This window comes from Excalfactoria chinensis, chromosome 1, assembly GCF_039878825.1.
Source record: "Excalfactoria chinensis isolate bCotChi1 chromosome 1, bCotChi1.hap2, whole genome shotgun sequence".
Lineage (NCBI taxonomy): Eukaryota > Metazoa > Chordata > Aves > Galliformes > Phasianidae > Excalfactoria > Excalfactoria chinensis.
In genome coordinates, this window is record NC_092825.1 from 71,316,730 (window position 1) to 71,332,059 (window position 15,330).

A 15,330-nucleotide genomic window follows, 5' to 3' on the forward strand; every position below is an offset into this window, starting at 1 on the left:
CCCTCTCCCCGCTCCCTTTCTGGTGCACCAGATTTCAAACTGGTGAAGGCTGCATTCCTCAGCTCACCCTTTTTTTCTGAACTGTTGCTGGGAGGAATGAGTTAATTTCTCTTTCTTTGTTATCTTGTTCTCTAACACCAGCATCTCAAATAAAGTCTCTGCCATTGTCTTTGTTTGCTTTACACGTCCCCACTCTCAGTGTACTACTACCCAATTTAATAACGAGAAATGCTATTTAATATTTGTATCTTTGGTAGGTAATAAGGTTTTAGTATTTATTAAATAGATTGCAGTACACAAAAAATATAATTTTGAAAGCCTACAAAGTAGCCACTGTCAGTAAATAAATTCCAAATCAAACTGTCAGGAATTGCTCACAGAACAATTATTTTAACTAAGCCAACGTTAGAAATGATACGGAGAGATGCAACAGCAAAATTTGTTTAGTCAAGGGCAAAAAACCATGCTCTTTTAAGCTATTTTCAGAGGAGATAATCAAACTGCAGAACTAAACCACTTAGTCAAACCATCCAAAAATTTCTGAGTCACGGCACATAGCAACAGATCCTGTACTTACCACATAGTGTAATGATCTGAAAAGATATCCTCTGGCTGGAAGATCTCACCATCATAGTAACAAGAGCACTGGGACTTTGGTACACACTCCTCACTCTCATCTAGGTAGTGCCCAGGTGGGCAGTAGCATCCTTCCATGCAGAATTCATCACAGTTCTCATCTGGGTAGGACAGCGATCGGCATGTTTGGTTGCACATTATCCCACACTGCTGGTAAATCTGTCCTTCAGGACAGGTCATTGCTGTTGAAAGATATGTACATCAGGAAGATCAGGACTTGAACTAAAGGAAAAAAAGATAAATTATAATAGCAAAAATACAAGTTAAATGGGATTGAAGCTAATAAATCAAATAAATGATAGTGTTTCTGAAAACCAAGATTTTTACTCTGATCCACCTGGGAGCAAAAAGAGAAAGTCTTATGACCTTCAGCCAGTTTTACCTTTCCCACCAGCCAGAAAACAGAACAGCAAAGTTTTCTGGAAACTGTAGTACTCACTTATGAGACTCTCAGTGCACTATATCATATAATGATGCAGTAAATCAGTAACAATTGTCATAAAACTATGACATTCCACCTGTTATTTCACATAAGTGCATAATACTTAACATGCATGCAAACAAACAGTTATTAACATGCATTAAACATACACACACACACATATATATACATATACATGGAATTACTGACTGCACTCCCCCAACATCAGATTCCCTTGTGGTACACATTGAACATCCTCATTTTTTTGCATCACCCACTAAGTGGAACCAGGTCCCTGAGCAAACACAATACCACAGAGAGGTTTAGCCATTCCAGAAGGTGGAAAGGCCTGAACCACTTTTCCCAACATGCTCTTTCCATGTACTACAGGGACCTCATCTCCCTCTACAGTATGTAGGGAGCTCAATTGGGCAAGACCATCACAACTGATAGATCCTTGAGTGTTGACCAGCCAGGTGGATTCTACCAAATGCTTTTCCCAGTGCTTTAGTGTTCCACTATGTATTGCTTGCAACATAGTTTTTAAACAACCTATTGTATCATTCTGTTTTACCAGAAGCTGGTGCATGATAGGGGATATGACAAATCCACTCAGTGCCCAAGTATTTACAAGAAAGCCTTTGAAATGAGTCCTGTTATCTGACTCAGTTCTTTCTGGAGTTCCATGTTGCCACCGAACTTGTTTCTTGAGACCTAGTATGGTGATTTGGGTGGTACCATGGGATATTGCATATGTTTCAAGCCACCCACTCACCATCATAAACACACAGCATCATGGGTTTGTGGCAAAGTGATATAATAAGCCTGCCACACCTCCCCATATTTATACTTTCGCCATGGCCCTTCCTCCCAGAGAGGTTTCATCCCCTTTGCTTGTTTGATTGCTGTGCATGTTTCACAATCATGAATAACCTGTGCAATAGCCTCAGTAGGTAAGTCCACCTCTTGGTCTCTAGCCCACTTAAATGTTGTATGTCTTCCTTGATGGCACGAGGTCTCATGGGCCCACTGAGCTAGAAAAAAATTCATCCTTGTGTTTCCAGTCCAAGTCTATTTGAGCCACCTCAATTTGGGCATTTGATCTACCTGTTGATTATTTTGTTGTTCAGGTAGCCTAACTCTTGGGCACATGAGCATCTACATGACACACCCTTTCAGCCATATTCTCAATTTGTGCAGCAATGTTTTTCTACAGTTTAGCAGCCCAAGTAGGTTTACTCCTTTGTTCCCACTGCTGTAACCACCCCCATAAGGCATTTGCCACCATCCATGAGTCAGTATAAAGCATTGGCCACCTTCTCCCATTCAGCAACATCTAAGGCCAGCTGTACTGCCTTTACCCCTTCAAATTGGCTTGATTCTCCTTTTCCTTTGGTGGCCTCTGCAACTTGTAATGTATGGCTCCACATAGCAGCTTTCCATTTGTGATGCTTCCCCACAATATACGATCCATCAGCAAACAGGACATATTTATTTTCATTCTCTGGTAATTTGTTGTATGGTGGGACCTCTTTAGCACACTATACCTATTTTGCTGTTCCTGTTCTGGGATTTTTACCTTTAGGCCAGTCCATGTACACTTTTAAGATTCTTGGATGACTGGGGTTCCCCATCCAAGCTCGCTGTGTAATCAATGCAATCCACTTACTCCAAGTGTTATCAGTAGCATGATGGGTGGAGGGAACCTTTCCCTTTGAACATCCAGTTGTGCACCAGCAGTCAGAGTGCTAAAAGAAGGGAGTTCCAGCATGTCCAGTACAGTAGCACTAAGTGGGGGTGTGACTTCATTCAGGCCACCGTAGTCTACCATCAGCCTCCATTCTCCACTGGCCTTGTGCACTGGCTGTATTGGGCTGTTAAAATGATAGAGTTTTGCTTATCAATCTCTGACTCCCTAGTTGACGAATCAACTTATGAATGGGGAGCAAGGAATCCTGATTAGTGTAGTCCTGCTCTCTGAGCACCATTTTTGTAGCAATTGGTACCTTTTGCTCTTCCGTTACTAGCAATCCCACAACAGATGAATTTTCTGATAGGCCAGGCAAAACAGACAGCTGCTCAACACCTTCTGTGTCTACAGCAACTATTCCAAAGGCCCATCAATACCACTTGGGATCCTTAAAATAGCATCTTCTGAGGTAATCAGTCCCTAGTATACATGGAGCCCCTGGGCCAGTCACAATAGGATGCTTTTGCCAGTCAGATTTATTTTGGCCTCCAACATAGTCAACTCTTGAGAACCCCTCATCACCAAAGAAATATCAGTGCCTCATATTTCTGTGGGCCTGATGTGCCAGGCCATCTAATCCACATAGTCCAAAACACTCTCCCCCACATGGCTGAGGACAGGGCCTCTCTGTTTGTTACATGTGTTATTCTCTTGTGAGTCATGGTCAGGACCAACAGTAACTGAAACAATTGCATTGGTGGTTGATCCACTTCATAATTCTCTCACTGATGTTTGTATCACAGGAGTAGATCTTTTATGCCACTTCTTCATACATTCCCCAAGCTCACATAAGTAACTCCACAAGCAGCATGTAGCATAGATTTATTGCAGTCATTTACTCATTTACTTGAGCAGATAGATACCTGAGATTTTTGATGATAAACCTTGCTCTCCAGGCATATCACCTTTAATCAGTAGACTGTTTTGATCATCCTGATCTTCTTCAGGTGTTTCTGATATAGTCACAGGCTCATCACAGTTAATCAATAGAGACAGTTCCTCCAGTATACCAACCTGCTTCTTCATTTTATCTTGTCAGTTACTTTTGAGATGGTTGAAATATAAGCATGAGATTGGAAGTAACTGTTATTTGAAGTTCTGAGGTGTAATAATCAATTCAAATACTAGGAGTATTTTCCATTGTTCCTCATATCTTTCAAACATTTCTGCTAGTGCACTGGCATATTTTTCTAGGGCTCTTTTTGTGAGTCTTTGACATACTCCTAACTCTCCCAGGATCACAGTCTTGGTGTAGAGATCATTAGGAACAAACATGGGACATACAACATTTCCACTACAGCTATTTCCTTCGAATACTGGATACTTTTTTCAATAGTAGTCCATTTTTTTTCATCTCAGGCTCCAGATCATCTTTTAAAGAGTGTTTTCCCTCCATGGAAAATAACACTCATTCTCAGACAGCATCCGGTCATCTAATAATTCCTCTGTCTAAAGATGAGTTTTTAGCAGTGCTTCCTAGTTGGCAAGGTTCATTACCATCTAAAAACATTCTATTGGCCCTGATGTCCCAACACTGAAGCAACCAGGTGACTATAGTCTCATTCAGATACTGTGCAGACTTTCTTGAACCTTGGTTTTCAGTCATTTTCAGAGGCCAATAAATAGTGGTAACAGTGACCATCTCTTCCTTCACGCTCTTATCTCCTTGCCTTTCAGTTATTTCTGTTGTCTTTCTCAATAACAGTGGTTTTGGGGATGGCCCCACACCCTCTACTTCCTCCACTGCTGCTGCTTCTTTCCATTCTAGTTGTAATGACAACCATTTCCATTTCTGTTCTCCCACAGGGGCAACTGACCTTGATACTGGTGCCTCCTGTGATTGATCAGGTTGCACATTTTCAATGTTCTTTCTCCGCAGTTTGACTCTGAGACTTCTCCTTTTGGTATGGATCTCAGCTCAGAAACTCTCTCTCTGAAGTAGTATTATATACATCCATGTAAGCACAAGCCAAGACCCAAATAAGTCGTACCTCCTCAGATCTACCTAAGCCACAACATCTTTGACTTAAATATCTGCTTAGGTTCTTGGGATGCCACAGGTGTTCAAGAGTGAAATCCCATGACATCAGAGGTCCCCTTACCTCTAAGATTTTTCATAAGACCCTCCATATTCCTTGCCACTCAGTATTCTCCAGGTATGGGGAAGACTTCCTCCAGACAAAGTAAATGAAGAATACTTTCAGGGAGGTTGATAATCGATTTATCATTCCAAAAAACATACAGAAGTGAGGAGAGCCTGGAAACCTGTTTAAACATTGCACTGTCTGTAAAATTAGCTACTCCCTCTGGGATATAACTGTTCCAATCACACCACATAGCACACTGGTACCAGGTACATGTCTCCATCAGTGCCCCAGTTGGTTTTACACACACACACCACCCATACGTCCAGACACACACCCCCGAAGCCCCCCCTCCACACACACACACACATCCAAAATAGAAAGCAGCAAACTTAATACAGTACATTCTGAGAATTAAAGTTCTGAACATAATAGCAGCTATTCCTTTGAAAAACACCTCTAAGATAAGGATCAGTTTCACAGCTTGCATGATGTCAAAAGAAAACAAACAGTACGGTGCCAAGTCCAGCAGTCCTACAGTCTAATCTATGCAGGTCAAAGCTAGCTAAAGTATTCTGCAACTCTAAGAAAATCTCTCTTCCACTAATATTAAAAATTCACAGTTACCTCTAGATATGTGTCCATGATAGGGGGACAGCAGGCCCACCAACCCAAAAACAGGGGGAGAAGGGGAAAGAGAACAAGAAGGGGAAAAACAAGCAAATAAATAACAAACTACCACAAATAGCAGCAATGATCTGAGAAGGAAAATTAATTTACTATTTATGTTTCTGCTATATTATGTTTATGTTACAATAACTGGGAATGAAGCTAATAAATCAAATAAATGAGAGTTTCTGAAAATGAAGATTACTACTCTGTTCCAATGAAGCAAAAACACAGATTCTCATGACTTGCTTCCCATTGACTGGAAAACAGAAACAGAATAGTAAAGTTTTCTGGGACCTTTAGACCTCTCTTGTCTTCTGAGACTGAGTGCACTACATTATGTGGTGATGTGGAATACTGATAACAAAAATCATAAAACCATAACACTGAATTACAGCAGCTTTCCTTATTGTTAAGCCTAGTGCATTGCTTTATGTAAATGAGCAAAACCTTACAAAATGCAGAGGGAATAAGTTTTTGGACTTGACTGCAAGCCCTGCACTTTAATTCAACAACAAAATTTCATCCAGAATGAGAAACAGTTTCTGTTCAATTTCTGTTACTATTTGCACATTCACACTTCTTTCTTTTCAGTATAGTCAAGGGTAACTTGGTCAAAATAATTAGAATGTCTATCTCTAACTTTGTACTGCTACAACACTAACCCAGAAGCTGTTAGGATTGTTCATGAAAATAAGTATGAATAACAAAGCCACTTAGTGATTGTGAAGGCAAACCTTATATTCTATGAGTTTTTGATTGTGAATTTAATTATTTGGAGAGCTAGCCTTCAAAACCATACTGGCTTCTTTATCTATAAAAGACTGAATCAGTTTTGATAAGCATCTCTGTATACAACAGCATTGACACTAGGTGGCAGCTCTAACAATGCATTTCCGAAGATGAGAGTAGCAAGCTCATATTAACATGAGATTTTTGCAGGCCTCCTATTAACCAGGATTTACAAAACCTGTTGTGTTTGTAGCAGTCTTCCTAAACAAACATTTAGGGTCATAAGGTGATGAAATTATATATTCAGTGGAATGAAGAAGACAACTGCAAATAGAAGCTAGCACATTTCTATTGTGCTAAAACCAAGATCAGGGGTTATACAGAAAGCTCTTCCTCTTGCCATCCCAGTAGAATGATTCAGTACCCTCTGCCCACTACTTCAAGAGCACAAGTTGTTGAAAACTGCAGCAGCAACAGTAAGAAAGGAAAAATCATAGCAAGGATACAGCCTTGCAGTTTTACACAGCTGCTAGCAGAGCTGAACTAACACTGAGTTCACAAAGTGAAACTAGCATGCTAGCAAACATCGAATGCAATCATTATTCCTATTTATTTACTGAAGATGGGAAATGTTGGTGCAACCATGCAAACTTCTGTTGAGGCACCTGACATCCCATGAGAATGTAAGCCCTACCTTGAGTATCCAATCCAGACCTTGAAATTATGGCCTAAATATTCCTTCTAAACATCATAAAAGGAATTGGCTCCATTGCTTATTCACAGAAGGCTGTAAAGGCAGGAGTCAGCTCCCTTCATAAACCAGTTCTGTCCAGACATTTCTCAAGAAACTGAATAGCAGTTCACCAGCACAGGAACAGAGGTGATGTTCTACGCACCAGGCCATTAACACAAACTAAGCAACTCTGCACATTCACATCTTGAGTCCATTAACAGAGGACCATTCTCCTTAATAAGACATGAGATGCCTGGGGCATCAGGATTATTTAATGGGGACTGATGGATCTGTAATCAGGGAAAATATCACTTGATGAAGCACCCTGTAATGCACAGAGAAAAGGAAGCACTGCTGCACTATTAAAGACTGTGAAAATCCACTTGTTCTATTGGAGAAAGAACAGTGGTGCATTATTGCTGCTTCTTCTTTCTGCCTCCAGATATGCACATTTTAAAACTTGTTTTTTATTACATTGCACTCCCACCTTCTGAACATTTACTTAAATTAGTTAAAATATGAAATCATGAAGCACATAAATCTAATTTGTTCTTACTTGCAGTAAAGTCTACCCAGCCTGCAGAAGCTGTAGCGAAATAAAAAATATATTCTGTTCCAGCTTGTTAGTAGTTTCATAACTAATCTTCCACTGGACTCATGATAGAACCATAGAATGTCTTGTGTAGGGAAGGATCTTAAAGACTGTCTAATTCCAATCCATTTAATCTAATTCCAATTTATTCAATACCACTAGGGATGGAGCACCACCAGCTTCTCTGGACAACTTGTTCGAATGCCTCACTATCTTCTGAATAAATAATTTCCTTATAGCATTTAAACTAAGTCTCCCCTTTTTTGGTTTAAAACCATTCCTTTGTCCTGTCATTATCAGATCTTGTAAAAAATAGTTTCTCTCCTATTTGGTCACAACAACCCCAGGCAACTCTGCCTTACAGACATGGCTTTCTGATCTTTTTAGATCTGTGTGAAAACATCCTGTTGTTTCATTTCCCCAACTCTGAATTATTGTTTTATACTCTGCCAGCATCTCATCTTACAGGTTGTTAGCCTTTGAACTATGACTGCCACTTACAAAAGGGTGGAATGCTGCAAATGACCTTCAGGGAAATTTAAAACTCAGTTCTCTCTGACACTCATAGAAGAGAAACTTCCGCATGAAGTGCCATAGTCAAAGCTCTTTTTTGTTGTGTTAAATGATGACATTCACAGACTGTTAATCAAGGCTCAGGTTGTCATCTTGAACCAGCTTCCAAATCATACAAGAATTTACAAGGGTGGTCAGCAAAATGACATTGACCAGGAAACTGATGGTGAATGGTATGCATGAAAAAAGATCTCAGACCTCTGCACTAGCAGCATGATAATCAGTCTCCTAGGCAATTCTTCAAACACTTGGACAGGTGCCACAGTAATTGCAGAATGTCTGTTCTTGAAATACTCAAAATATGTATAGACAAGGCCTCAGAAAATCTGCTCTAAGCTTGCCTTGTTGTAAGCAGAAGGCTGTAGATGTCCTATCTGTTTAAGAACATCTTCAGTGTTACACTTGTGTTCTATTTACCATTCAGTATTGCTAAGAAATTCTTTTGAGAAAAAGAAAAAAATTAATTTTTAGAGTATTTTACTTACGGCAGAAATCAGCTGCTCTCCACTGGACCACAACATTCTTCCTAGCACAGGCTGTTGCATAATTAGTAATAGATGAGCACAAACAATCCTTGCCACTGGAGCAAGAGCAAACATCAAAATGGCAGTTCTTCACATAGGGAGTAGGACTGACTTCATGGTGACAAGGTTCAAAAACAGAAGATATCAGGACTGAGCATGATTCCTTAGCATATTTGGCTAAGGAGAAAAGAGAAAAATGACATGAAAGCAACAAATCAATCAGTGGCTTTAAAGAAAAAGAAACAGGAGAGACACAGGTTTTGGGTTTTTTTTGTTTGTTTGTTTTGTTTTGTTTTGCTTTGCTTTCATAGGAAAAAAGCAACAAACAAAACAGAAGAATAAAATGAGATTAAGTAGGCATAGATACCTCACAGCTCATAGATCATGAGTTCAACTAAAAGAATAATGTTTCATTAGTAAAATAAAACAAATAATACTTTTATATTCTGTTACCACTATCTGTGGCACTGCAATTCCTTTTATGGGGCCCCTGCCCTATGCAGATTTTTATATTTGCAAAATTAAACCCACTAGGCTATACTACACTCTTGAATCAACAGTGGCTGCTCTGGTCTATGACAATGAAGTTTTCTGTGTTCTTGCTCATCCCAGAAATCAGAGTCAAATACCTGTCATGAGAAAATGTCTCTGAGAATACACCTGTTGTCCAAGCAGAACAGTTAGGCACTAAAGAGGGAAAGAGGGAGCCTGTTTGTACAGATTTGATAAGAGCCAGAAGTCAAGAGATCATGGAAAATGTATGATGCGTAAGGGCAGAGGGGTGAAGAGAAAAAGTGTTAAACACTTGTGCAACAGATGTAATGGTCTAACACTAACCATCACCCAAATTAAATGGCAGCGTGACCTCACATTACTGATTTTTTTCAATTGTTAGAAAACAGTATGTTATTCATAAGAAACCTCCATCAACCAGTATTTGAGGTTCCCCCCAGCCCCCCTCTTTTTTTTTTCCTCCTCTTCCATATAGGATGGAATATCACAGGTTGCTGAACAACAGCATGTTAATTTTGGAGGGAACTGAATACCTAAATGAGGATTGAGATTGCAGGGATCACTGTCTTGTTTTAACAAGTCTTGGCAGTCTGCATTGAGCTTCCAAGAGTTTCCAAAATCTTCCAGAAGAACTTCCACCAAACCAGAAGGAGTAAGAAAATCATCCCCTTGGTTACCATTGTAATTTCCACACAGGCCGCACATCCTTTCAGTATATGCTAGAGATACCTAAGGAACGCAAATGTTAGCCCAGTTATCCTCCAGAATAGGTAATCACTGTAGGGCAAGATTTTCTAAGGAACATACCATGTGCAGTTAACTAAGAAAACTCTAGAATACATCACACAGCACTATAAACATACATCCATTGCACTACATTATTTAACTGCTCATAAATATGTTATTATTAATAGCTGCAGGACAACTTTTGAATACAAAATAAATTCAGATAGCAACTGAAGGTGACTGCAGAACCCTAATTACAAGAGGGCATTAGGCTCAGCCGGGCTTGTGGTTACGATTCTCCACACAGAGCATGAGGATGCAGGTCTGACAAGTTGCCCCAGCTGGCTTAGTTCCTGGGGATCAGTATACCAGGAAGAAACACCACAGGCAGACTGCAACTCTGAGGGAGCAAACAGACCCTCAAAGACAATGTCCTCAAGACTCTACCATTCTAAAGAAAAACAGACTCATGTAAGAGCTAGAGGATTATGAATGGATTGGCCAGGGAAGGGGAACGTAGAAATAGTTTGTCATTTACCTTTTTGGCAGATGCAAAGACAACCAAAGATCACTGTGGCTATGTAACCTGACCTCCTGCATAATCCATCACAGACCTCGTTCCATTTGTTCAAGCTGCACTATGTCTTGGCTTGGGGTTTCACACATTAAACATTGCAGCAATTCCAAAGCCACTGTAAGAATGAGGTGTGTGTGTTGGCTGGCCAGCTATCAGGAGAACATTCCACAGTAAACAGCCTTCTTCACCTCCCTCACAGACTCTTCTGCATTCTAACTTCCATAGATAACAATCCAAAATATACACACTTGTATATAAGTGATGTTTTCTGTTCTTTCAGCTCAACAGCTTCCCTTACAATTCATTTATTTTAAACCTGGGTTGAGCACTTCTATACTACTGCTGTCTGCAGCACAGACAAATCCTTGTAGTTAATCAAGACTGACCTTTAACACTCCTCATAGTAGAAGGAGCATGCAACATACATAGTATGAGCTAATTGACCTTTCCTGGAAATTGCCAATAACTATGTCCCTGGAGTCATATTCTTCCCTTATTATAAAGTCATATGAATCTATTGCTATAAGGCAGGACAGTTAAATTCACTGAAAACAAAAAATGCAGTTTGAAGGGCATCTGCTAAACAAAACACAAGTATTGCTTGTTAATAATGGCTGTCATTGCACAAAAAGGAGAGGGGAAAAAAAGCCTGCTGTGGAATGAAAATGTTCTCTGGAATACAAAAGGACCAAAGCAGTATAAAGGAGAATGGTATTTCTAGCATGCAATGAAAAGCACTTCTTCATTGCACAAAGAAAGCCTGTGTATATGTTTGGGTGGGTTGAGGGAGGTGGAGGGAAGGCAGAAATAAACAAGACAGAGTGAAAGAGTACCTTCACCAGCAGTTCACCATGGCCATCCCAGTCAATCTGCAAATCTTCCCCATAGGTAAGGCGAACTGAAGTCCTCACCATGCGCTGGATCCGAAGGGCACCTCAAGGCAACCACAAAATATCAGTCAAGCCCAGATAAAGCATTTCAGTCCATGGGACTGCTGAGGTTCTCTGAACAGGACAACAGAGGGAAGGAGCATACAAGCCTCCCAAATCAGAGTACCAGCTAGCCCCCCTTTCTATTTCCCAAATTTTTGCCTGGTTATCAGTGCACATGTGTGAATTCATCCAAAACACCTGTTCAGGAGCCCTAGAGGAAGATATATGCACATTCTGGAAAAAAAAAAAAAAAGTCAGGTATCAATTGCAACATTTTGCTAGATAACTTGTGGGATTTCAAGCTTCTGGGTTAAAAAAATATAATTTAAAAAAAAAAAAAAAATGAGCCAGTGAGCCAGTGGCAGTTTTCAACATCACCTCTTCCAAATCAAAACCATCTTAACCCTCCTAATTTTAGAACTGATGACCCAAGAAAGAAGCTGGAATGACAGAACTTCTGGTACACAGAAATACAGAGGCTGCAAGTGAGAATTTGACATGGAAAACTCTTTCTGATTGAACCATGCCTAAAAAGACTAATAAAGGGGATTCCTTCAGTAGCTGGCCGTTACTTCCCTTGCATGCACACCTTTTAGCAAAGGAGTCTGTATGTCTTGTCCATTCAATGAAATTCCTCCTCCATGTTTCATTTTTATGAGGCTGTTGTCCATATCTTGGATTCGGACAGAAGCAGAGCGAGTGCACACAGCATCAGGATCATCTGCACACTACAGAGAAGCAAAAAAATTGCTTGGAACCTCTAGATTTTGCTTTATTCATGGCTTCACCCTGGCCTCCAGTTTTATTGATGGAGACGGCCTCCTATAGCTGGAACCTCCTCAGGCTGGCCTATAGCCTTTCCTCCATTGCGCAGTTAACCACATATGAGAGAGCTCTCTGCAGCTCCTGTCCTGGCAAGTACTACATCTATTGCTAGAATGCCAGGCCCAGAGTTGCTGTAGGGGCAGGAATGGCAGGCATTGCCACACAGAACCCACTATGCCACAAGACAGCCCTGCAGCTCACACTACCTAGACTGTCAGAGAATTTCACTAGTGGTGGGTTATGCAGATGCCCCAGATTTCCTCCCTGGTTTCAAAAGGAGTTTCAGTAAAACCCATTTTGGGAGTTTCTAAACACAGATGACTTAAACATTATCAGAGCACTCTGATACAAAGATACAAACACAGATATGCATACATCCATTACACCCCAATTCCACTGCAGCCTGCAGCCCCACTGCTGCTCATGCTTCCCATATCTCTATCCTCTTCTGCATGGTGGCCCAATACTCCCCTCACTTGCATAAATTCTATGACTCAGCCACACCCCTGCCTGCCCACAGATCCTCTGGTCTGTCATTTCTGCCAGTTCAAGACCTACAGTCTGCAGGCCATTTCACCTCATCCAACACATCTTACAGGCAGGCACTGTCTCTCCGTGACAGGCTGTACAGGTCTCCTTCCCTCCCTGCCCTGGTCAGGATGCCCTTCCTGCCTTAGTCCAGTCATCTCCACTCACTGATCTTCAGCTGTCTTGCCTTTCTCTTCTCTCAAGGGAGACACTTGAGAATTGACACTAGACTAACTGAGCAACAGGAATGACCTAGTAGCATGACCAATGAAAGGTAACCCACATAACTGTTCATCCAGTGCACCCTACTCAGTGTCTGTAGAAACTTGTTTTCCACAGGCACTAGTGAGCAGAAACCTCCATAGTGTTCAGGAGAGGGCACAGTCTCTTCTACTTGTCTTTGCTTAGTTGACAGAGGAAGAGGAGGCTGATCCTCCATATTGCATTATGAATTTAAATCTCCTGGTAGGCTCCTGGGAATGGTAGTGAGAAAGGGCGAAGTGTCTATTAACCAAGGAGAAAACATGCATCTGTCATTTAAACTTTTTCATATGAAAATTACTTTTGTTGTCCTGTGCATATGCAATTCCTGTTGTAATCTCACAGCCCTTCCTGCTCACTTAAGAGTGTGCACGCAAGCATGAGCCAAAGCTGTTGTTACCTGAATAGTCTCGATGATTACAGAAAATGAGTTTTCCACACAGTCTTTGGCAAATAAGTACTGGCAAATCCCACTGAAGGTGAAGTGCTTGTTGTCAAAGCTTTTGAAATGAGATTGGCCAGTGATGGAGCACTCCCCTAGGAAAATACACAGAACAGTTAATGACCCCAGTGCTGGATGTAAGCCAAATCCTATCCATGTCAGAGAAGGGGAACAGGAGCTGGATGGCTGCACAGAGCCAACATCTTCTAATGGCCAGAGAGTATAGACAAGATGGTTATCTCACCGTTTATTCCTGTAAGTCATTACTAGTAGCAACAATGGCACCAACAAAATCAGGGAAATATGGCATCAGTCACACTCTGGAACTGAGATCCCATCCATGGAAAATCCTGTATAATGCTTCAGAGGGTACTTATAATAATACCAGAGGACAACTTAGCTCCCTGTTCTGAAGTGAATTTGATTCTTCTGTAGCATGTGAGTGTGGCCCTGCAAAATCAGCACAGTTTCTCAAGGTTTCTGCCAGCTAGGTGGCATACAAATTACACTACTTTAAGTAAACTAGTTTATTGAACTAAAGACTTTAATCTAATTGAAACTTCTCTTAAAGTATTTTAGTTTGAACCTAACATGATACTGACGGCATTCGCTTTTATTAAAAAGAAAATTTGATTGCTACATAAGATAGGCAAACAGACACAGAGTGACAGTGATAACCCCTAGGGTGGCTAACCCCATTGAGGAAACTGGGATTCCCCAGTATCACTAGTGTGCTCTGCACTGGACCACATGGCCCCTTAAACTGATTCAGGGGTTTGCAATATCTCTAACCAGAACACCTGAAAAACAGTTTTATTTAGTTCAGTGTGACACATCTGCACTCAAAGACTGGGCAAGCAGAGTACAGGAGCTTTCATAGAGTTAAGGATATAAATTTGCCACAACAGTCTGCTGCGGCCCTGCTTTTCACAGAGATGCCTCATTCTCAGTACTTTTTACACAGTTGTGTCCTTACAAACCAAGACCCTTGTCGTTGTCACTCTGCTGATGTATTTAGAGCACTGCAGTAAAATTTTATGAATGTGTCTTCTTCAAAATAGCTTCCTTTAACACAGCCCAAAATAAAAGTGTTGATTCCTTTGCTGGCCTGCCTTAAAAACCAATAACCTATTCTAGCATAACATTATTAATGTAAAAAATATCTTATCAGAACAAAGAACTGAAAGACAATTGCAGTTGCAAGTCTTCCAAGGGCAGAATTTATGCAGATCTTTATTCTGAACAGTTACCTTAATTAATTAACTAGTAGAAAGCTAAAAAGAAATCCATATCCACAAAAATCTACAACTAAAGTACTTAACAAATAATACAGAAATTTGATGTTCCCACAACTCCTGCTACAAATAGAAGCTACCTAAACATTTCAGAATCTTAACATATTTCAGTTAGCTGTGGCTCTTCATTTCCAAGACAGCAGTATTTAGGCATCACTATTGGGTAGTGTAGTATCTTGATATGCCACAGTCTCTGCAAACACATAGGAAGAAGCCGGCAAACAAATTATTTCCCATGAATATTACTCAGAGATATTTCTACTACAAACATTGTGGAAAGAAGTTCAGATGCAAGGCCTGTACTGGCTATCTTCTGACAGGAACAGGAAAAAAGAAAAAGAAAAAGAAAGAGAAAAAGAAAAAGAAAAAGAAAAAGAAAAAGAAAAAGAAAGAGAAAAAGAAAAAGAAAAAGAAAAAGAAAAAGAAAAAGAAAAAGAAAAAGAAAAAGAAAAAGAAAAAGAAAAAGAAAAAGAAAAAGAAAAAGAAAAAGAAAAAGAAAAAGAAAAAGAAAAAGAAA

The 15,330-nt window shown here is 40.3% G+C and overlaps 1 protein-coding gene across 2 annotated transcripts in view; it reads right to left on the reverse strand.

The window, feature by feature from the left end:
• The window catches only part of VWF (von Willebrand factor), a 129,191-nt gene that overhangs the window by 91,610 nt on the left and 22,251 nt on the right, over window positions 1-15,330 (reverse strand). For both annotated transcript variants that reach the window (XM_072352115.1, XM_072352106.1), the window contains exons 11-16: window positions 13,477-13,613; window positions 12,052-12,190; window positions 11,364-11,464; window positions 9,761-9,956; window positions 8,676-8,891; window positions 578-818 (exon numbers count right to left, since the gene is read on the reverse strand). In XM_072352115.1, the coding sequence (XP_072208216.1) occupies window positions 578-818; window positions 8,676-8,891; window positions 9,761-9,956; window positions 11,364-11,464; window positions 12,052-12,190; window positions 13,477-13,613 (1,030 nt within the window). The remainder of the gene's footprint in view (window positions 1-577; window positions 819-8,675; window positions 8,892-9,760; window positions 9,957-11,363; window positions 11,465-12,051; window positions 12,191-13,476; window positions 13,614-15,330) is intronic.